The following is a 24853-nucleotide window of genomic DNA, read 5'->3' on the forward strand; positions in this document are numbered from 1 at the left end:
AGGTCCTTCTGGCTCACCTATGTCGGATGCAGCCTCAGCATGGCTTGATGAGCAGTGCTAGGTCCACACCCATGGTCCAAACCAGTGAAACTCTGGGCCACCAAAGTGGAGTGCATGAACTTAACCATTCAGCCATGGGGTTGGCCCCCTAATCTGCTTTTTTAAAAAACGTCTACAAGATCTATATGCAAGCCGTTAAAAAACACCTCTCATTACATTTTTAATTTCATTTTCACTCAAACACTATAAACTATACATATCTGTAGCATACATATATTTATACATATATAAAGTTAAGGCTAAGGCTATTATCAATAACCATGTATTGGATGCCTACTACATTTAATTAAATATGATAGTCATTGAAGATATTAGACCTTGGGTTTCAAAACATGACTGAATTTCTTATTGCTCTGGATTGAAAACTCCCTCATGGTTGGCTCAGGAAATGACGTAAGGGAAATAAGACAGAGACTGACTGACTGACATCACCCCTTACAGGAACATGGGGGAAACTCCTGGAAATAAAGCAGACCTTCCCTGTTATTCAGGGAAGCTGATATGTTTCCTTTTTAGTGATGAACTTACATGAGTAGCAGTCACAGGAGCAAGTTCTTATTGTGCTGACTGCACAATTTGCTTGGCTAGTGCCCTCTTTACAGGCAGATTCTAAGCAGAATGTTACAGGATTACACTGGTACCTCAGGACTCCTGCTGCTTCAGGGATAACTCAGTGGCATCAGCATTATGTACTAAGTCTCTTAGTACTGCTAAACTGTCTCAACATCTGTTAACTAAACAGGGAAGGTTAAGACAGCAGGTAAATCTTCCTTGAACTGAGCAATTGTACTTTGGGGGAATGTCTTTTGAGAAGAATTAGCTACAGTCCTTTTAAATGTTCTTTTACACAGAGATTTCTCTTATTCTGTCATGCAGAGATGGTGTTTACTCTCCTTACTTATCTGACTCATTTGGAGGAGGGCTAAAACAAACATTCAAGTTAAGCAGGATGTCCAGGTTCAAGCCTACCCTGAAGATATTTCTTGGATGAGATTCCATAGGTGACCCGTTATCTATACCATTGCTTGTGGTATAACCTTGGAATTAGAAAAACTTCCTAGATAGTCAGCACTGAGTGAAAGGATAGCTCCCTCAACGCAGCCTCCCCAAACCCTCCTGGACAGGGCCTCTGGCCATGGTGCTGACATATTTTTCAAGTGATGCCCATTTATTTGCATGCCAAAGGGAGGTGGTAAATGATGCTTAGGAAAGGGGAAGAAAATATTACAACTAAGAGACACAAACTCAAGTGGTACTCATTCTACCTTATGGAAGAACTGAAAGATTGTCAGAAAGATGACAGGATAGTCCTCACATTCACTCCTACCATCTGCCCCTAAAGTCAGTGACATAGAATCAGCAAAAAAGGACCAAAAACCTAAGAGTTAGTCACTCAACTACCATATGGTTACCATTCTCTGAGTCATCCAGGGTTATGCTTCACCAGTAACTCCCATCATCTACTTCCTTTATACACCCACTCTGAGATGCTCAGAATGCAATAGAGCTGGAAAGGACAGAAAGATGGATGACAGCACAGAATTACCTGGGCTGTGTACTCATCTTAGGAAAAGAAAGTGAGCAGGGATAGAAATAATAAAAACCTAGGAAGTGCAGACATTTAAATACTATGAAAAATAGCATTTGACTTTCTAAAGCAGTCAGAAAAACACACTGTCGTAACAAGACAATCAGTTCAGGAGTTGTAGAAGGTGAAAGTCTGTGTGGCACTGAAAAGAGGATTCAGAGGCCAAAGATCCAGAGCTCTGATCCACTCCAGATGTAGGAAGAGAAGGGACAATGTGGGAGCACCAATTATAAAGTGCTCCTAAAGAATGGAATCTTATAAACAGACACAATATTAAAGAAAACTTGCTTGAACTAACAAATATTTGAGTCCCAGGCAAGATTAATTTGGAGAGAAGGGTAAAAGGGAGGACCCACACCAAATTATATCACAGAACAATATCTGAATTTTAAGGATAAAGTCAGTCATTTTTCAATACAATTCTGTATAGTTATATTAGGAAAAAATAATATGGAATTATCAATCAGAACTAAGTAAAAAAAGATAAAGAATAATATGTAAAGTTTGAATCCTTTATGTAAAACAATAAGTTTAGTATGTATATAAGGTCTGAAATGCTATAAACCAAAAAAATTACTCTGTAGTAAAAGGAAGGGGGACGGGCATGGATAAAAGGAAATTTCTACCTTTTACCATGTATTCTTATGCACTGATTAAATTTTTTTTGAGGAAGATTAGCCCTGAGCTAACTACTGCCAGTCCTCCTCTTTTTGCTGAGGAAGCCTGGCTCTGAGCTAACATCCGTGCCCATCTTCCTCTAGTTTATACGTGGGATGCCTACCACAGCATGGCTGCCAAGCAGCGCCATGTCCGCACCCGGGATCCGAACCAGCGAACCCCGGGCCGCCGAGAAGCGGAACGTGCGAACTTAACCGCTGCGCCACCGGGCCGGCCCTGCACTGATTAAATTTTGTTCACTGAACTTTTAATTTAAAACAATGAAATGCGTCAAAATTAAGAGTGCTTACATGAACAGACTATACTTTATAATCAAAAAAAGAATCAAGTTTCACTTATGCAAGATGAGTAAGTTCTGGAGATGTAATGTTCATCAATGTGACCACTGTTAACAATACAGTATTGTATACTTGAAATTTGCTTAGAGAATAGAACTTAAGTGTTCTCACAACAACAAAAAAAGAAAGAAAATGGTAACTATGTGAGGTGATGAATACATTACATAGGTTGATGGTACTGTTTCACAGTGTATAAGTGTATCAGAACATCAAGTTGAATACCTTAAATATATACAATTTTTAATTTGTCAATTATACCTCAACAAAGATGGGAAAAAATAAGAATCATTTAAAAGCAAAATAAATGCAAAGTTCTCACTTTTAATTCAGTATTGATATTTAAGATTATAGTAAAAAAACATAATTATCATTGTTGCTTTAACACAAAACAATCTTCTTTTAGAGCCAGTGAATACAGACTGTGTAACTCTAGTTATCCAGATATCCAATCATCCTCACTCATTACTATTTAATATTATAGACTAGCTTTTCCCAATTCTTTCAAAACCAAGGACTCTTATACTGTTTTCCACTTTCACAGTACCCATAGTTTTGCAAGATTCTACCATGTGGAATTTATTCAGCAACACTGTTGTTCAGTTATGTTATTAAACACACACACACACACACACACATAACACTCTCCCACTGCCAACTGAAGCTTCTTGTCAGCGTAAGATAAACCAATGCTAGTATGTTGAGTTGCTATAACAATGGCCTGTACAAGTTAGGCTGTTCAACTTAAGTGTAGGTAAATTTACAGAGTCCACAAGCTCTAGGGAATCTTTAAAACAACATGTGAATGTGCCTTTGTAGCATAGCTAAGACTCTCAGGGCCCCAGCGACTCCGAGATGGGATTGGCCAATGTAGATAATGTAACTAGATGTGCCACAGACTAGTTTACCCTAACAGACCCAGTAACATAAAAACTGAAGCTGTTTAGAACGGGAAAAAAAAATCCACACTGGGGGGTGGGCCCAGTGGCATAGCAGTTAGGTTGTGTACTCTGCTTCAGCAGCCCAGGGTTCACTGGTTCAGATCCCAGGTGTGGACCTATGCACTGTTTATCAAGCCATACTGTGGCAGGCACCCCACATATAAAGTAGAGGAAGACAGGCACATGTGTTAGCTCAGAGCCAATCTTCCTCAGCAAAAAAGAGGAGGATTGGTGGCAGATATTAGCTCAGGGCTAATCTTCCTCAAAAAAACAAAAGAAATCCACACTAGATAGGAAGGTATGAACCACTAAGCTAACATTGCTAAACTTGTAAAATGAAGAAAATAAATGTTTTATGATGGAAATTCATTAACAAAATAACCTAAAATGTAAACTAGATATAAATAAAACAAAAATCTCCTGAAAGTTCTCTTCACAGAAAATATTTAATAGATATGACATTTCAATTGTCTTTTAAAAGAAGAAACTACATACACACAAAAGTGTATAATTTGTATTAATGCAGTTGTATGCCACAGCAACATTAGAAGCTTTGCGTGAATTTACAAATTCTAAAAATCCATAAGTCTTAATTACTTTCAAATGATATGGCAAGACACTAAATTACTTCAACATTACTGCCTTTGTTCCAAGTTACCTGAACATTCTCATTCCACTTCTCAGCGAAAAGCTTGTCTGGAAATTCAGCAGGTAGAGATAATTGTTCTTTAAATATTTTAAGATACTGTGGAAAACCAAATGAATTCATTAAGTGTATCTGCCGGTGAGAAAATCGTGACTTCACTCTTTTTTCTAAGAGTTCCAAAATATCCTTAAAAACAAACAAAAATCTCCATAAGATGCATGTTAAAAACAAAAAAAATACCAATGTTAGAAGTATCTGAACTATCACCTATAATTAGCAATGCTTATTCCATAATACACAATTAAGCATTTAAAAAAATTTATGCAAGCCTCTAAAAACTCAAATTATTCCCCTGATCTCCTTAGGGTTACAAGGCAGTAGAGGTGAGAGTGTGGCTCAGAAATAAACCAAACCTCTAAAAACAATTTTTACGCAAGCTACTTTAAATAACGCCCCTCTAAGCATTTGTAGGCCTGGTGATGCCATGCCTTTTCCCTACCATGTTATTCTCAGCTAATCTTTAACATTGCAAGACCTACAATAAAAGCTAAAAAAATTATAACTATTATTGAATAGTTATACGACACAGTAACATCAAGAGTTTCAATAAGGAATTTCATACATTCCACGAAGAATTCAGATGAAAAATTAAGATAATAAAATGTAGTAAGGCTTATTACATTCATGAAAATTTAAACATCTTCATTGTTTTATGTAAAAAGACTCAAGAAGCAGCATGTGTAATGGAGACAAGTTCAGTTCACTAAACTACCTACAAATTTAACCTGAAGCCTTGCTGGACTGAAGAACAGGCTGTCAAAGAGGAAACTGGCACGTTATTGACAAATTATTCTTTTGGCTTTTTTATAGTGATATTTTAGAAACTACTTGTACTTGTGCTATTTTTCCTTAAGAAAACGTTAGAAACCAAGTTTAGTGTCAATTTTCTATAGTTAAAAAAGTTAACAACAAAAAAAGCTGGGGTGAGGCCCAGAAACAAGGATTTTTAAATCTACCCAGATGATTTTCACTACAGCTAGGTTAAGAAACCAATGATTTAGAGGAAAAGATTCAAGTGATCAAAATGGGATCGTGGTTAGTTTGGGAAGGAAGACAGGAAAGATTAATAGCTTGGGGTTGGAAGGGAGAGGGTGAATGAAAAACCTAGAATGTTTTTTACAGGTTAAAGAAAAATATGGTGTAGGCATAAGAGAACTAAACGGAAGTTATATTCAGAGACAGTAGTGTTATACATTTATTTGCTATTAAGGAGCAGTTCTAGAAGCAACCATACAGGTAGGTGGCTGAAAAGCTAGTGGGAGCAACACTCTATGCAAGCAATAATTAAGAGCCTAAACTTGGGAATGAAAAGAAAGAGATACAAGTAAAAGATATTTTAGTGGTGGACATTAATGACAGATGTTGGCAAGGTGGAGATAGAGGGAATAGTGAAAAAAATAGTTACTTCAATAGGGAAGAGGTTGTTTGCCAGCAAAGTCATGACTCCATCTATCCCTTTGCTCTTTCTCTATAAACATGGACACACAGATAGAATTGAAGAACAGCACAGTTAGAGAAGTATACACACAGAATAAAAAAGAGAATCTGGTAACACTGCTAAGGAGCTATTGAGACTTTATTTGGTCCTTCACAGGGTCAATAACATTTGCCAGTGCCACTTCCACCCAAAGGAAGATTTTTTAGCAAGAAGGAAGGTACTTCCTTAACTTCTATGATAAACTGCTGCTTTTGGCAAGAAGGAATAAAGATATGTGAAGAACCAGCCAGATGTTCTATGAGGGAGGCTTATTATGAAGGCATACATCATAAGCTCTAGAGCACTGGGGAAGGAGGACAGAGAAAGCCACTTCACAGAAAAACAGCAACTGGAAGGAGGACTGTTGAAAGATGACTTAGTAAAGAGTTTCACTTTTCTAAAAAAGAGAAAGAGCTGCAGGAAAGGAGAATAAGTAAATGGGTCTGACATAAGCCTGCCAGGACTGGAGAAGGGAAAAGAAGGATGAAAGCTATGGATGAATGGCAGCCAGAGTATGAAAAAGAGAGGTGACTTTTAAATATCAGTTTTGTGTGAATTCAATATGGAAGTTCACATGAGAGAAAAAGAAGGTAAACACAAAAAGGCCTGTGTAGCTGTCCAAAGGTACACAAAGTTCAACACGTAAAGTCTTCACAAAGTAATGTGATAGTGACATTGACAGAATGGTGAAAATCATTCTAAAATCCCCCAACGAGCAAAGCTCCTATCTACTGTGACAGCTTGATAGAAAGAATCCCTTCCATTTATGGAGATGTGTACTTACAAAGTTGGGATACTATCATTTTGAATTGAGTCCAAGTATTTTCAAAATATGGAAAGAATCTTAAATGTAAAAGTAGAAACTATTAGCGATTTTACAAAATGGTGGAGAGATTATTTAATTTTCTCTTTACTTGCTAATATAGAAATTATATTTATTAGCATAATCTGACTTTACATTTTTTATGCACTGATTCCACTGGAAGGAGGGAGGTATTAGTTTATGAGCATATGTGATAACTGTTTTCTTGTTTTCCTCAATCTGAGTTGAAAAGTAGGATAAATGTACCAGGCATTGGTAGAACACATTTGAAAAAATGCTTAATATAATGACATACATAAGTGACTATGTCAGTGAGCTTTAATTTTTCTAAATATCACAATCAATTCTTTTAATAGAAAGAAAGACTTACCAATCTACATGTAAGACCAACAACTGCTACTGGAGTCTGTGCAGACTGAGAAATGTCAAATAGATTATAGAGAAGTGTCTGGTTTTTATGATGAGCAAAAAGATCAAATTCATCTAATATGAAGATCACTGGGCAACTACTAGTCCGGTCACCTAAGACAAAATAAGTGTTTTATATTAACAGGCAATTATATCAACCTTTCTTAAATTTCCAAACTAATTACTATATTTCCATTTTTAAAATTCAACAAACATATACTGATAACATTCTCTGGGTAGAGCACTTACCAATGCATGTACATTTATTAAACAAAAAACATTATTCACAGGACAAGATATTCTCCCTTGCCTTCAAGTGGTTCACAGCCTAATTACTAGACTCTAGTAGTTTACTGATGAAAAAATTGAGACAGTCATTTAAATGAGTGGAAACTATTGTTTAAAATTGACAGGGATCTTTTAACATCTACATAGCCCAAAACACTTCGGGATTAAAATATAAAGGAAGTCATTAATTTATGAAAAAAATTATTGCTTCAAAAGAGAACTGTTTAGTTAGCGGAAATGCAAAGTATATCTTCCTACAGGAATAATTTTTATAAGCTAGACCATGAAGTTCAACCAAAGCCACTTTAACTCTTTCTAACCACAATTTTAATACTTCAACAACAGAGGAAATTTCAACATGCCTGTGAATCATTTTTTTCATCACAACAATGGAAACTACTTTAGCATTCAAAGAATCACTATTACGTTAAGGTTTAAGATTTTATATTTCTATAACAAAATGAAAAGAAAATCTGGTAAGGGGACACACTCCAACAGATAAAAAAATACGCTAACCTAAAATGGCATAAACACCACAGGAACTACTCAAAAGTCTAGAAACAGACTTACATAATAAAGAAATCTAGTATTTGATAAAATTTAGGGTTACATATCAATGGGGAAAATTAGTATAGTCAAGGTTAAAGCTCCAATTTACACTTTACCAAAATAAATTCCAGGCAAATTATGAATTGTAAGCATGTGTATTAGATGAAAACATAAGTGAACGTCTTCAAAATCTGAAGGAGAGAAAATTCTGTCTATGTAAAAAATTTAAAACTTCTATTCAGCAGAAGACTCCAAACCAAATTTAAGAGAAGAGAAAAAAGAAATCAGTGCAAGATTTCCCATAAATAAGTACAAGATAAACATCACCAAAATAAGGCAAAGAACCAACAGGAAATACAAACCAGGAAATATCAGTGGCCAATAAAAATATGAAATGATGAGCATAATCACTATGAAAACTATGCAAATTAAACTGAGATATAATTTTTTCTATTAGGCAAACATAAAAATTAATAATTGTTTTTGAAGTTGTGAAGAAAAAGGTACTCCTAAATATGTTTAGAAAATGGACCTTCTGGGGCAGTTTGGTAATATTTATTCTTTTAAATGTAGTATCTTTTAACCTAGAATTTAACTCATTGAAATTTACCCCAGGAAATATCTGGATGATCATCTAAGCATTTCTTCATAATTATACAAAATTAGAAATAGAAGTCCATAATTGGTGATTAATGTTTTAATTCATTATCCTGATAATTTTTAACTATAGTTAATTTATATTTATAAAACAGAATATGAGAATGATAAAAATGATGATGCAGCTCAATATTTAATGACATGACAAGATCCTCACGAGATACTGTTAGTAAGTGGAAAAATGCAGATTACACAATAATATGGAAAATGATTTTATTCTTATGTCTATCTATATCAATGACATACTGCAGGTGAATAAAGATATGACAGTCAATGTTAACTGGAAAGATCACTATTACAGTGGTGGGATTACAGTGATCATTCTTTTATATTTCTTTATTTTATTAGTTTTTTTGTAAAAGTATGTATTACCTTTATAGTCAGGGGAAAAATAAAGCTAAACAAATATCTTTTTATATTGTTAAGTATGCTAATATTTACCCTTTTTTAAAGCTTCCAGAAGAAATGAAAGGTTTTCAGCAAAGCTTCCCTAAATAAGAAAAAAAAAATACCATGACTAGAAATTTAGTAAAATAAAAAATAAAAGAGGGCTATCTGACTCATAGACATTATATAGATACTACGTATTTTTTTCTAGTAAATTATAGGCATTGGCCAGATTCTTAGTTGAATATCTCCATGCTTACAATCTAAAACTTATATTAAATATAAAAGCAGACACGGCACAGCACTGAAAATGGCATTACTAAGTCATGTTCAAAATTTTATATTTTCTGGATAAAATCCATAAAAATGTTAACTTTATTTAAAGGTAGTTTTTAAGAGTTGCTACATTCTAAATACAGTCAGAGAATTAGAAATCTGTTGCATTTTGTATCTTCAAACACATCAGGCTCTTGCAAGTCTCATATTAGTTTGTACTGCTAAAAAAATGCCCATGAATTTAAATGAGATCCAAAAGGAAAAGGGAGATGAAATTTGCCTCAAATATTAGACACTACAAAGGTGTTTTTCTATTAAAGGGTATATCATAGCATTTGTATATATCATATCAAATTTGGCTATGTTTACTTGGTTCACAGCCAAACTTTTTTGGATACAACTTAAATATTCTAGATGGAAATTAATGGAGCAGTAGATGCATTATCCAGATGTTCCAGCTTGTGGATAGGGGTCCTTAATTTTTATTGCCTTCAGTCTTTTTTTTGAGGAAGATTGGCCCTGAGCTAACATCTGTGTCCATCTTCCTCTCTTTTTACGTGGGACACGTGCCACAGCATGGCTTGATAAGCAGTGCTTGGTCTGCACCTGGGATCTGAACCGGCGAACCCCAGGCCACCAAAGCAGAGTTTTCGAACTTAACCACTATGCCATCAGGCTGGCCCCCATTCACACTTTTTAATTTAAAGAAACAGCCAACTTTAAATTTGAGGAGATGTACAGGAGAAAAAAACCCCACTTATTTGTTTCCCAATCGAGAGAACTGACATAAATAGCATAATAGGTTCTTAAGAACTTCCACATATTTTGTGCCCTTTGCCATTTTATGACTTCAGGCAAGCTAATTATGTTCTCTGAGCCTGAAGTGCCTAATCAATATAATGTAGAAGTTAGACAAATAATCTTTATATGTGATGATTATGATAACAATAGTGTTGACTAGGATGATAAACAACTGCACCTTTTATTATTTCCTATGAATCCAATATGAATAGGTTCATTTAGGAAAGTTGGAAACACCAATTTATATCAATTGGAAACCAAAAGCCAAACTGAGCCTACGTGATAGTAACTCTCTTTTACCAAGTAGGCTACTATGTTTAACATTACATTCTGAACAGAAGTAGAACATTAGATTTATAGAAGGGGCATTTTGAACTTGCAATTCAAAGACCTGGGGACAATGAAAGGGTAACACATGACTGGCTCAACTTGTTACAGATAATTATCAAAGAATAAAATTACTAAATATTAGGAGGCTTACACAACTATGGCTGTGTCACTGCAGTAGAGTATACACAGTTTAGAGATTAGAGTGACCAAGTTTCATGATCACCAGCGACTAGAAAATGAACTTGGAATGTATATAACCTACTTCAATTGCATAAGCAGTATAAGGATGAGTCATTTCATCATGAACATTAAGGAACCTGCAAATTAAGTTAATCATGTTTCTTCTGTTGAGCCCTATAAATCAAGTGATAGGTAAAAAGTTTAATAAAAGTTCCAAAACACTTCTAATCAGTTTCTTTAAGTTACTGATGTTCACTGTCCTGAAATTCCAAGCTGTTACAACAATGAGGTATGGGTAAGTTCCTGAAAACATTTTAATAATAAGATATAACTAACATTTGTATAGTACATTACCATCCAGTATTTTTTTTAAACATAAATGATGTTTAATGCTTCCTTTTGTCTTTAGAATAAATCTGTGGAGTAAGTATAATAAGATAATGCCCATTTAACAGATGAGGAATCTGAAATCAGAAATATTCATTAGACCATGATCACCAAGCAGTCAATGGGTTCTTAAGGCATGATTCAAATCTAACTTTTGTAGCTTCAAATTCAGCACATTTACCACTACTTCCATGCAACCCAAGTCTCAGAAGATTGGAAATAGACTGCTAGAGTGTAATATTTTTAAAAATATGTTAACCTATCTCAAAGGATAGAGAATCCAAATATTTATCTTACAGATAAAGAGACAAATACAGATATCTACAAAACCTGAATTTCTCAGCTATATTTTATAGCTAGTATAATCTATCCCCCAAAAAATCGAAACAAAGATTTGATGCAAAAATGCATCCTAGTACATTATACAATATGAAAAGAATCTTGCATATTTCAATTGAGAATCTCCGAATCCTCCCTAGCTTTACAAAAATAAAAAAATATCTATGTTATACAGACTTGACTTTAAAGCCTATTTAATAAAAGAATGGAAATGATACTTACAAAAACTTTATCTCCAACTACATTTTCCAGATTTAACTGCCTTGTGATTTCCTTTAGGGCAATATTATCATTGATCTGCAGCAGTCCTGAAATAAAGGCCATTTAAAAGTATTTAATTAAAATGAAATATGTATTTGCTACAGTGCAGATTATTTTCCAGTTAAGTAAATTTTCTAATGCTTTTTAAATTTAACTAGAAAGAAAAAAATCAAAGCCTGTTAGTTTACATTATTTCCTTTTTAAAACTCAGCAATGAAGATGTTTGGTAGACTCAAAGAACCAGCTTCCTTGAGGTTAGTGTTATTTAAAAAGAAAGAAAAGAAAAAGACAAAAAATAAGAGTCCTTATGTGCCTCCTGTATTATTATTTTGTTTTACTTTCTAAAAATATTGTATATGGAGTGCTAAAGCAAAAGTTGTTAAACATAGATCTAAGTTTTTAAAATATAGTAATTAATCCAGATTTAAAACGCATACAAGTGAATTTAGTTTCATACTATAAAAAGTTCACATGGCTTATATAATTTCCAATAGCAAATGATGACATACTTACCATTTAGGTGAACTTGTAATACATTTTCACTCACTTCTTCTACTTCCATTAATTCTTTCAAAGCATGGTTTATTAACTAAATAATATTAAAAAGTTAATAAAGTAGTTAATGATACGCAAAAGATGATAAGCTCATATTCTTTTTCAAACTATGAGTAACATGAGGAGAATATAAACATACTGCTATTTTAAATTAACAAATAAATTTATAGATTCTTTACAGATAAAAGGTTTAACTAGAACATCTAATGTCTGACTGACTCTTAAGATGCCAGAGCCAAGACTGATGTTACATTATCTCAGTCATCTACCCAAACTTCTAGTAAATGTTTATAAACAACCTTGAGTTTTCAAAGAAATATTTCTCTACAAGTCACATAAAACTATAGCCACTCAAGAACTTCATGTCTCAGTTCATTATACATCTCAAACATTTATCCTACTAAATATCACTGAAATCAGTTAAAAGCTATTGAAAAATGCTAAATGCTTACAAAAAGTCTATCCCTCAAAAATCAATTTCTATGAAATACCATGAACTATTTTGTATGTTATCATGAAATGAAAATCAAAAAAGAAATACCAAGAGGTTAAGGTGAAAAAGAGATGTTCCGTCTGTTAGTTGCCAGATATAGAGAGAAAGTCCTTATTAAAGAAACTTAAAGCTTGCAAGAAAAATAATTATTATTATTAATAATATACTTTTAATATTCATTACTACTAAAAATATACTCAGAAAGTATTATATCACCTTCAACTGTTCAATTATAAAGGTTCATGTTTTTATAATTACAGGTTTCTATGCCACATTTACATCCTTTATATTTTTTGATTTGTGACATCTTATCACTCATATTACAATATCATATCTCTTCATATTAAAACTGCATACATTTTCTAAAATTTGAAAATGAACAGAGTTAGGAAAAGCCAAAAGTCTTTTTAAAAGTAAGAGCAATGATGAAGGACTATTCTTTCTAATGTTAAAATAAAAGGTAACACCACAAAATAAGTGGTCCAGCAAAACAGGCTGTATATACACACACAAAAAAAATTAGTAAAGATGGCATCAAAATTTAGTGAGGACAAATAGGATTATTCAACAAAGACACTGGGATGTCTGGTAAACTACTCTGAAAAACAAAATACTATTTGTATTTGCAATATTCTACTTCTATCTGTCACTGCAACATCTTTGTGTAATAGGAAGAAGCAAATATCCTCATTTTAAATTATTTAGTTTCACAATGGGATATCAAACATACTAGCCATTCCTGGTATATTTGTATGGTTTTTAAAGCATATGCAATTCTACTTTAGAGCATAGGTAGTCCAGGTCCTCTTAAAAAGGGGCAATCTCAAAATATCAACTGTCATACTATGAGTAAAAGCCTAGGTGAGAAGTGACTTTCTTGATAGAGAACTGTCAGAAGATGAGGTGGTAATTCTCTGCCTTTGGATCAAGTGAGACTCTATCACAAGAGTTTGTCCCCAGGTGATACAAGCTCTCAAAATATTGCCTTTGCCATATTTTCTTAGGAATCTGCTATGTTCTTGCCCCCATCTCTTGTTATTTTACTTACATAATATTTATATTTCCCTGGCTCTGATTTTATGTTTTAAATCATTTTATGTTTGATGAATTGTTGAAAACCATTTTAAATACTTTGCAGAATGAAATGAGGTTAATAATAATACTTTCATATTACATATGCACAAAGAGTCATAACAGCTTTAGAGCACTCTTTCCATTGAATTTACTTTACACAGTAAGTTTTAATTCGCTTGAATCAGCTCACAACTTTTTTATGGGCAGTGTGTGTGGTCTGAAATGATAATTTAAATGTATTAGCAAGTATGTCTTCAAATAATTTCAGTTCTAATCTGGATATTGGTAAAATTTACTGTATAATTAGCTAGGTAACCAATAATGTAATTTAAGCCAGATTTTTTCATGAATACACTGTAATTTTTTCCAATATTTTACACTACGTTGTAGACTAAAAAAATTTAGTTGGTTATTAATGTTACAACAAGCAACATAACCAATTTGGCCACTCCATTTGCACGTTCTTTGCAGCGAAAAATTAATTCTACAAACATACTGGCATAGTTCACTTAGACCTGCCAATATCCAGAGATTTTTATTTTATTTTTTTTGAGGAAGATTAGCCCTGAGCTAACATCTGCCACAAATCCTCCTTTTTCTGAGGAAGACTGGCCCAGAGCTAACAGCTATGCCCATCTTCCTCTATTTTATATGTGGGATGCATGCCACAGCATGGCTTGACAAGCGGTGCCGTGTCCGCACCTGGGATTCAAACTGGTGAACCCCAGGCTGCTGAAGCGGAACGTGCACACTTAATTGCTGCACCACCAGGATGGCCCTATCCAGGGATTTTTATGCTAACCTACTATTACTATTCCCAAACTCTTTAATAAACACAAGATTCAGCGATATGCAACTAGAAGAAACACCAATTAGAAGAAACATTCTATTGAGCCATCCAGCAAATTTTTCTGTCTACAGTAATTTCTATATAAAAGAATATTTTCCAAGATCCAATCTGTCATTTGGAATCATATCTATATTTTGGAAACAAAATGTTTGAAATATAACAAACCACACTATCCATTATCTTTACCAATTAACTGTAGATTTTCAATTTTCACATTTCAGGTAGTTTGGCCAAAGACGGTATTTTAAATATACTATCATCTTATTTTTTTAATTTGAATTTACATAATTATACTAATGATAGTTCTTGTCTAAGAATTACTAAAGTGGCACAAGTTAAACAATGCTCTTTAGCTCTTTGACTTCTCAATATTGCAGAAGGAATAAATTAAATTGTACCAAAATGGAACACCAAGTAGGGGATTGTTCCACATTCCAGTGAAGTCATGCTAGATAAATGACTCCACAGCACCAGAACAGGGGTCTCGTTTAAGAAGTAACAACAAATGGATAAAGTGTCGGTATGCCAAGAATAATATACCCATTTTATTAACTGATAAATAGTATGCCTTAATGGCTGTCTCCTTCTTTAAACCGGAGTAAAAAGAAAAAAATGACATGAGTTTATAAAAAGATGATATAACATGAAAGAAAGGTAACAACAAGCTGATGAAAAGAGATTAATTACTACTGAAAATGTGTATTTTAGAAAATAAATGTTTTGAGCTATTTAAGCCAGACTTAAGACAAACACAAAACACCAGACTAAGAAGGTACATGACAAGTAGCTGGACAAGAAGGAAGGATTATTAGAAAATGAAAATGCAATATCATATCAGAAGAAGACGACAACAGAAGTGACAAAGAATAAAATCACATTGGTTATATGGTAGAATGCTGAGGGAGAAAAAGAAAAACATGAAAAGAGAGAACCAAGGAGAAATGACACAGAGAAATAAGAACAAAGGCTTAATAATGGGATACTCTAATCCTAAGAAAAGACAAGAAGAAATGAAACTGAAGATATACTGAAAAATAAAATTATTCCTTAGTGAAGTTCATATTAAGAGGGTTTGTATAATATCAGTTAATTTTATGATCAATGCTTAGATATAGCCTATGAATACCAATGCAGTAAGACAAGAAAAGGAAATGGAAGGTATAGATAGAGATAGGAAAGGAAGAAATAAAGCTGTCTTTGTTTGCAGATGACATGACTGTCTATGTAGAAAATACCAAGACTGATACTCAATTATAGCAAGGTTGCAGGATATAAGGTAATACACAAAAGTCATTTGCTTTCCTATTTCCTTGAAATATAAAATTAAAAACATAATACTATTCAAAACAGCACCAAAAAAAATTAAGTACTTAGGTATAAATCTAACAAAATATGTATAAGATCTATATGAGGAAAACCACAAAACTCTGAAGAAAGACCTAAATAAATGAGAGATAAATGGAGAGATATTCCACATTCATGAATGTGAGGATTCAATAGTTAAAAAATCAATTCTTCTCATGTGATCTACAAATTCAACACAAAATCCCATAACCTTCCTTTCTCTTTTATATTTCTGTGGTCTGGATGGCTTTAGTGATTTGTTGTGTTAACCAGATTGTTGGGATTTTTTTCCCTTTGCCTTCAACCAACTTTTCATTCTTTAGTTTCTTAAATAGACTGTATAGTAATATAGTTCATGCATCAAAAAGTATAAAAACCTATGCAGTGAAAAGTTTCCTATCCCTGTTCCTGTTTGCCTAGGTCCTACTCCCCTCAACAAATAACCCAATATTATTATGGTTTAATATTTCAAGGAACTTTTGGTCCACATACAAACCAAGAGAAATATGAACCTTTTTTCTCTTCCCTTTTCGAAATACACAAATTTTCCCTTATTCTTTTTTACTGCTGTATAATAGTCTACTACATGTATGGATGCACCACGATTTATTAACCAGTATCCTGTTGGTGGGCATTTATGTTGCATCTTTCACTATTAGCAAACAGTGCTGCAATGAGTAACTTTGCACATACATCATTTCTCAAGTGTAAATTCCTAGAAATGTTGCTGAGTCAAAGAGTACAGGCATTTGTAATGTGGTCAGATTTTGTCTAACTCTAGTGGTGTCAATTTACACTACCAGCAGGAACACGTGTGCTTATTTCCCCATAAATTCATAAATTTAGTGTGTTATCAATCTTACAGGTTTTTTGTCAATCTAATAGAGAAAATTACTATAGTTTTTAATTTACTTAATTATAAATGAAATTGAACATGTTTATAAGTTTAAGATCTATTTGTAGTTAATTTTCTGTGACTTTTCTATGCACATCCTTTGCTCATTTTTTCTATTGTTAATAGAATTATTAATAATTTAAAATATCCTAATAGCTCCAAAGCATATTAGTCACATAGTTCTCTTGTAAAAACTCTCCAAAACAGCACTGAAGTCAAACACAAAGGAAAATCATAAGAAAGAACTCAAAAATAAATAGTGGTTGTATAAAAGGAACGAGCATTATAGACTAAACCAAATTAAACATAAAGTCAAAACTAAAAAATTACTGTAAATATAATTATAATATAATAAATGTGAAAAATTCTTAAAATATTAAAAAAGAAATTATCTAGATCTCCAGTCCCAATTTAGACTTCAAACAATACTGGAAATGGGTGATAATAGTAAAATCTTAAAGTCCTAATTTACTCATCTTTACATAATATACAGTCAACAGATACCACTTAAAAAAACAACATAATTTTACTTCTATCTTACATAATTTTAGTTAATGCATAATTTTACTTCTACAAATAAAAAAAGTATGTTAGTGAGAACTCTAAATTTATTACATTGAATATAGCAGAAAACAGATTTTACACAGTCCAACTATTTAAAATTAAATAGTAATTTGTTCAAAGTAACAGCTATAATTGATCTCCTATATTGAAGAAGGTGAAAAGAGAATAAGGGAAAAAAACAAGAGTATTGTTTTTTGTCCTCTCTTTTTTCTTTTTGAGGAAGACTAGCCCTGAGCTAACATCTGCTGCCAATCCTTCTCTTTTTGCTGAGGAAGATCGGCCCTGAGCTAACATCTGTGCCCATCTTCCCCTACTTTATATGTGGAACACCTGCCACAGCATGGCTTGCCAAGCGCTGCTATGTCTGCACCCGGGATCTGAACTGGTGAATCCTGGGCCGCTGAAGCGGAACGTGCGAACTTAACTGCTGCATATTGTCTGGGGCCGGCCCCAAACAAGAGTATTTTTTTGAGGTAACTACGCAAATATGATAAAGAGGGAAAGAAGAACAGACTTCTAGAAGATGTGAGTGTACATATGAAAAAAATTGCTTGCGTTAGGGTTAAACAATAAACAATAAAATAATAGGGAAAAAAAGAATGCATGGTATGATAGTTACCTAATCTACGTGTAAAGAATAAGTGATAGAACATAAATAAAAGGCACAAGGTACATGCTCAATAAATGTTACTTTTCTTTTTCCACTGGCAATCACTAATTCTTCAAGGACAAAAGATCATGATGGAATGAACATCAGCTAAAAATTTGTTACTGTGGGGAAAAATAAGGTGAAAAAGATATGCTAAACTCAAATATACACCTTAAAGGCTTTACATGTCTTCTACGATGAAAAAAAAAAGCAAAATGTTAGTAACAAAATAATGAAAAACATTTTTGATGTTGTTTATAAGAATCATCACATGACTACCAAAACAAACACACACCACAAATCAACAGCTTTTACCATGGTCTTTCCTGATCCTCGGGGTCCAATAATGAGAACAGAGTTACTTTCTCCATAGATAGCAGTTCTTTTTAGCAGCTCAATTAAGTGTCTGAAATGACATAAATAGGCCAAAATTTAAAAAGAAAAGCTAGAATAATTTGTTAGGTAATACTTTTTAAAAGCTGAATTTGAATATGCACAAAAAACAGGCATTCCTCTTCTCTCTCCCTCTGCGCACTTGACTTATGCTCTAAACAGTCCTACACAGAACAACACAGAAGAGAGTGTAGGCCAATACTGATTCTCTGGAAACCTCAAGAGGAAACAAAGTAAGTTTGAAATATCTTGGTCTTTATGATGATATGGGACAAGGGACAAGGGTGGCAACTCTTAGGATCTTTCATTCCACAGCTGGCTGCTGAGTATTAGTGCAAGAAGCTAAGAATTCTCTCCATAATAGGAGATAACAGAAACACAAGACACTTTGAAAGTTAAAGGGCTTTCTCATTATGGAAATATTTATATCTGCTCTTGTTTCATTGTATTCAGAATTTCTATACACAAAGTAAAATTTTTTACCGCAAAAAAAAAAATGTTTGTTAGCCTTGTTTAAGATCTAATTTGTATATGATAATTTTTGCAAAACCTAAAGGGTGTAGACTCAGAAGGAAATATGAAGGGGACAGATAAACTTACTTATATTGTACTTGTACTCCAAACAGGTTACTATGTAGACTCTGATGACAAAATCTTTCACGTAAAATTCTTTGTACCTGATGAAAATAAAGTGAATAAATATAAATGAAAATATTATATACGCAATCAAAAATGGATAAGAATATACATTTATAGCAGAATAAGGTATTACAGAATCAATTCAACCCTTCCTAAATAACTTGTCTTCAAGAGCTCTGGCACCATTTTCATGAGTTGTAAAATTAAGTTCTTTTTACCTATCTCAAGTCCCAAAGAAAGGATGAGAATTTAGTTATGAAGGTTTCAACAAGAGGGAAAATAACTTATTTTTAGCTACATCAGTAAATTGAGGGATGTTTTAATGGACGTAAATGAATAAATACCTCATTTTGTATAACGTGTCAGCCAAGGAACAAAGACAGAAGAGAATCTAATAATGTTATTTAATCTAATAATGCTCATGCACCACACCTCAATCTCTAGAGACCAAGACATCTAAACCGACTTAACGAAAGCCCAGTTAATCTGTACCTGTCATAAAAGCCAGGATTCTGAGGAAATAAAAGAAGTTTAAAAGTACATATAGTTATTGAGGACCTATTAGTTGCAGAGAACAATACTACTAAAAGACCTTGATCCATGTCTAAAAAAACCAGTGCAGATACACTGGAAAGGCATGACACATTAGAAGCAACCTGCAAAAAAGCAGTAACTCAGCATATAAGGAAATGCTCAATTATATGGAAGAAATCACTTCATCTAGGCTATAAAATCAGGAATCGTTAGGATGAATTAAGAAAAAAATTCTTGCAAAGAGCTACATTTTGAGTTTGGCTTAGAATGAAGGGCTTAGACTCAGTTGTAAAAAATTATGCCAGACAGACAATGTAGCACATTCTTTAAAAAGATGGACCATTAAAGTCACTCCTTTTCTGCATGTGCTGCTAATACAGAGGTCCTCCAGGGATAAAACCCTTTAGAGGCTGTTTCAGATTTGGCCCTATCAGCAGAAACAAGAAGCCTCCAAGATTAGTTGCTTCTCTCAGACTGACAGCATGGGACTGATCCTTCACATACCAAAGAGATAAATCTCAGTTCTCTTTACACGTAGCAGAGGCTAAGCAAAGCAAACGATTCACTGAGAATCCATATTTATTGTTATAGAGGAAGTGGAAAGAGTAAGAGGATTGGTGCCAGAAGAGCCAATTATATGAATTTTGAAGTTAGCCTTTTCTAAATTTTAATTCTTTTATCTACAAAATGGAGACAATAATTCTTGCAGGCCTGTTTTGAAGATTAAATAAGGCAGCTAGCACTAACATAATATTGGTATTGTACAGGTAACAGCTGATACCTGTGAAACACTTCAAATGAGAGTATACACTCAATTAATCACAATGTGTATTCCACTACCTAGATAAGATGACTAGAAATCAAAAGACAAACCTCAGTCCTTTTTGTTTTTACACTTCATTAAAGTCTATTACAGAGGAAACAACTATGTATAAAATATAACAGAGGGATAAAGCGAAGTAAAGCTATAATGACCAGTCAGAGATTCAAAAATTCCAAAGTGATCAGAGACGCAGATTAAACAGGTGTATACATATACAGAAATTAATTATGCTGTACATGGAAGATCTGTGCACTTTACAAAGACATGTAAATTATACTTCAATTAAGAAAATTTCTTTGGAACAGAGTTAAAGTTTCCTTCAAAAAGAAAGAAAGTAAGGTCTTATAAAAGGATGGCAATAACATTCAGTTTTGATTTAAAAAAAATGTAGCCTGGTCAAGCCACATAAGTATCATGCCCTTTCCCTGTTAGACTCATTGAGAGAGAGACATACAGATATATCCTCAGCATTTGGAAAACAGCATGCACTTAAGAAAATATTAGGGGCCGGCCTGGTGGCACAGCAGTTAAGTTTGCATGTTCCGCTTCGGTGGCCTGGGGTCCGCTGGTATGGATCCCGGGTGAGGACATGACACTGCTTGGCAAGCCATGCTGTGGCAGGTGTCCTACATATAAAGTGGAGGAAGATGGGAACGGATGTTAGCTCAGTGCCAATCTTCCTCAGCAAAAAGGGGAGGATTGGCAGATGTTAGCTCAGGGCTGATCTTCCTCCAAAAAAAAAAAGAGAAAATATTAAACATTCATGATAAAAACATTCAACATACTAGGAATATAATAGAACTTCCTCAACCTGATAAACGGCACCTACAAAAACCTATAGCTAACAACATACTCAATGGTGAAAGACTGAATGCATTCCCTCAATATCAAAAACAAAACAAGAATGTCTGCTCTTGCCACTTTTATTCAATATTGCACTGAAGGTTCTAGCCAGGGCAATTACACAAGAAAAAGAAATGAAAGGCATCTAGATTGGAAAGGAAGAAGTATAACTATCTCTATTTGCAGATGATGCAATCATATATAGAAAATCCTAAGGACTAACCTAAAAAACTATTAGGACTAATAAATGAGTTCAGCAAGGTTGGAGGATACAAGATTAATACACAAAAGTCAACTGAATTTAGATACACCAGCAATTAACAAATCAAAAATAAAATTAAGAAAATAATTCCACTTAGCATCAAAAGGAATAAAATACTTAGGAATAAATTTAAATAAAGAAGTATAAAACTCTGAAGATAATATTAAACTAAACTGAAATCAGACCACATTTAGGAAGACATGAGTAAAGTTAGGATTCCAACTATCCAACGACTTACAAAGGATGAAATTAAGAAGTAGCATGAGACAGTCTCGCCTTGAGAATGGAGAGCGATTCTTCACAAGTGCTAAGGGGAGAATTCAAGTTGAGATGACTATTTCTCTGATCACTTTTGCATGTTAACAGACCTTGAAATTAATGAAAATATATACTAACCTGTGAAAGGCACTCTGAATGTTTTAAGTTGTTGCTCTTTGATTTACGACTGCTCATTTCAACAAATTGAAATCCTTAAAAAAAAAAAAGTTTAGCATGAATATAATAAAGACTATTGGTTTAAAGAGATTAAGAATTTGCTTTTATAGAATCAAAATAAACACAAGTTTCAAAATGTGAAAAATGTCCAAATTTCTCAAACTTTAAAAATTCTCACTGTCTCCTTTTTGCATAAGTACGAGCTCATTTGACACTCTCATACCACACTTTGTATGGTTCTTACAGACAACTACTCCTACCTTTTCCTTCAATCTACCATTGAACTTCTCTTCTTTGCCTTTAAAAGAAAAAAACAAAAAAACCTACGAGCTTCTTTTATATAGAATGTTTCTCTCCGAATCCATCCCACAGGATCATCTCTTCTAGAAAGACTTCACTTTGTTGTGCCACTCATCAATCATACACTGTCATTAGAGCCTCTTCTGTGAACATCCATAAGTGCTTGTATTTCTCTCGATCCATACTCGAATTATACTAAACAAAATTGTCTGTTTAACTGACAGTATCCCCAAATTGAGGTATTTTAAAATACCAAGCATTTTAGCATAATGTCCAAAGTAAAATTGGCAATGGTAACTGGAATGAAAAATATACTAATGAAAAAAAATTGGAAACTTTTGCAAAATTCTCCTTGAGGGCAACACACTCATAGATAAACATCTTTTGCTAAAAGATCTAATTTTCTTACTACTGATTTCCTACAGGAATACTTTATTAGTCACGTAGTAATAGCTTCAGTAGTGTTTACTTATGCACCAGGAATTCTTACAAATGCTTTGCATTTATTAACTCATTTAATCCGCAAAAAGATCCTATGGAATATGTACTATTATAATCCCCCTTTAAGATTAGAAGATACAGAAAGGTTAAGTAACTTGATCAAAATCAAACAGCATGTAAGTGGCAGAGCCAGGATTTGAACCCAACCAAGTTATACTTGGTTCCATATAACTATTATACATATACTTATAAGTGTATATACTTGGTTATATATAACAAATTGTTACTTAAGTCAACTATTTTTAAAAAGTACAAATTTCAATAACTTGAAGGAAGATCGGTCACTGTAGCAATATTATATTTTACATTCACATTTATTAACCTCACATACTGACAAATAGACACCAACTCTTCGAATGCAGTCTTCTTCTCTGGAAATGCTAACAGGACAGCAGGTGAGCAAGGCCTTGACAGATAGATACCAAGTGAGCAAATCTGTCTCCCCCTTGCTGTATAAGCCAGGTAGCCAAGACTCAAACCCCAAAGGGCTTCTAGCTCCAGGCTCCCAAATTGGAAACTCAAGAACAGAGTACTCAACTAATGTCTAGTCACTTAACCATCTTCTTTCTTAGGAGAAAAGTGGTTTTCTCACTGCACTAGGGCACCTTTCTAACAGCCTTTTATGTCTACATTAAGGTATCTTGCTTGAGAATCTTTACATTATTCTTAGTCATTTTAATTTTTTTCCCTCAAATGAGAGGGGTGTGTGTGTGTGTGTGAAAAACACTTTTAGCAACATGAAATGATACCCTCACTCAGGTTTAAGATACACTTGATTGTGAAAAAAGTCTACAAGCCAAGATCTGAAATCACAGGAAACCATGGAACTGACCCCTAGACAATAAGAAGGACTGAACTTTTAAAAAGTGGAAGAAAGCTTTTGCAATATGCCCTATTGTTTAGAACTATATTAACTGTGTCACAGTATTACTGGAATTAAAATAAATTTTCCCCCATTTCATGCATTAAGAAAATATTGCTCAGAAAAGCTAAGTAAAATGTCTGAAGTTCCAGGGTAGGTGTCTAATCTGCCTCCTTGCATCAAATATAATTCAGGTAAGCTATGAAAAGCATGCATTTTTCTTCATTTGGGGATCATTCATGAAAGAAACAAACACACTACTTCAGAGACTAACCTATATAAATTCTGACTGTAAATTGTCTTAGTTAAAAGGTTAATTTTAACACATCTTGCCCCTCCACGTACTAGGCAAATCTCCACTCTATATACCAAAGAATATTTTAAATGGTTATTCCAATATTATAGACAAAAGACAAGCTTCAGACTGGGAGAAAATATTTGCAAACTACATATCTGACAAAGGACTTATACATAAAGAATCTTCGAAACTCAACAATAAAGAAACAAACCAATTAGAAAAATGGGAAAAAGACATAAACATTTCACCAAAGAGGGCAGATGGATGGCAAATACACACATGAAAAGATGTTTAACATCATTAGCCAGTAGATAATGCAAATTAAAGAAACAGTGAGACAGCAATACATATCTATTAAAATAGCTAAAACAAAAAAAGAGATGACAGCAAATGCTGGTGAGGATGCAGAAAACTGGATTCCTCATACAAATACTGCTGAGAATGTGAAATTGTACAGCCACCCTGCAGTTTCTTAAAGAACTAAACTACACTTAGCATGCAACACAGCAACTGTACTCTTGGGTATTATTAAGAAATAAGAGGGGCCGGCCCCGGGGCCGAGTGGTTAAGTTTGCGTGCTCCGCTTCAGCAGCCCAGGGTTTCGCAGGTTCAGATCCTGAGCATGGACACGGCACCACTCATCAAGCCATGCTGAGGTGGCATCCTACATGCCACAACTAGAAGGACCCATAGCTAAAAAGACACAACTATGTACCAGGGAGCTTTGGAGAGAAAAAGGAAAACTAAAATCTTAAAAAAAAAAAAAGAAAAGAAATAAGAACTTATGTTCAAACAAAAACCTGTAACACAAATGTTCATAACGAGTTTACTTGTAATAGTCAAAAAAACTGGAAACAATACAGATGTCCTTCAACAAACCAGTGGAGTTAAAGAAACTATGAAACATCCATACATACAGGGGAATATAAGTGAACAAAAAAAAGCAATGACTGTTAATACATGCAACAACTTGGATGGATCTCAAGGGCACTGTGCTTAGTAAAAAAAAGGCCAATCTCAAAAAATTACATATTGTATGATTCTATTTAAATAACATTCTTGAAATGA

The 24853-nt window shown here is 33.7% G+C and overlaps 1 protein-coding gene across 10 annotated transcripts in view; it reads right to left on the reverse strand.

The window, feature by feature from the left end:
• The window catches only part of ORC4 (origin recognition complex subunit 4), a 77609-nt gene that overhangs the window by 9820 nt on the left and 42936 nt on the right, over positions 1-24853 (reverse strand). For 5 of the 10 annotated variants that reach the window (XM_070507670.1, XM_014831690.3, XM_044768966.2 and 2 more), the window contains exons 2-9: positions 21786-21859; positions 18889-18965; positions 18211-18301; positions 11985-12060; positions 11433-11518; positions 8952-9000; positions 6979-7130; positions 4261-4434 (exon numbers count right to left, since the gene is read on the reverse strand). In XM_070507670.1, the coding sequence (XP_070363771.1) occupies positions 4261-4434; positions 6979-7130; positions 8952-9000; positions 11433-11518; positions 11985-12060; positions 18211-18301; positions 18889-18965; positions 21786-21842 (762 nt within the window). In that variant the 5' untranslated portion in view covers positions 21843-21859. The remainder of the gene's footprint in view (positions 1-4260; positions 4435-6978; positions 7131-8951; positions 9001-11432; positions 11519-11984; positions 12061-18210; positions 18302-18888; positions 18966-21785; positions 21860-24853) is intronic. The other 5 variants (XM_070507673.1, XM_070507671.1, XM_044768967.2 and 2 more) reach the window with 2 other exon arrangements.

This window comes from Equus asinus, chromosome 4 (assembly GCF_041296235.1).
Source record: "Equus asinus isolate D_3611 breed Donkey chromosome 4, EquAss-T2T_v2, whole genome shotgun sequence".
Lineage (NCBI taxonomy): Eukaryota > Metazoa > Chordata > Mammalia > Perissodactyla > Equidae > Equus > Equus asinus.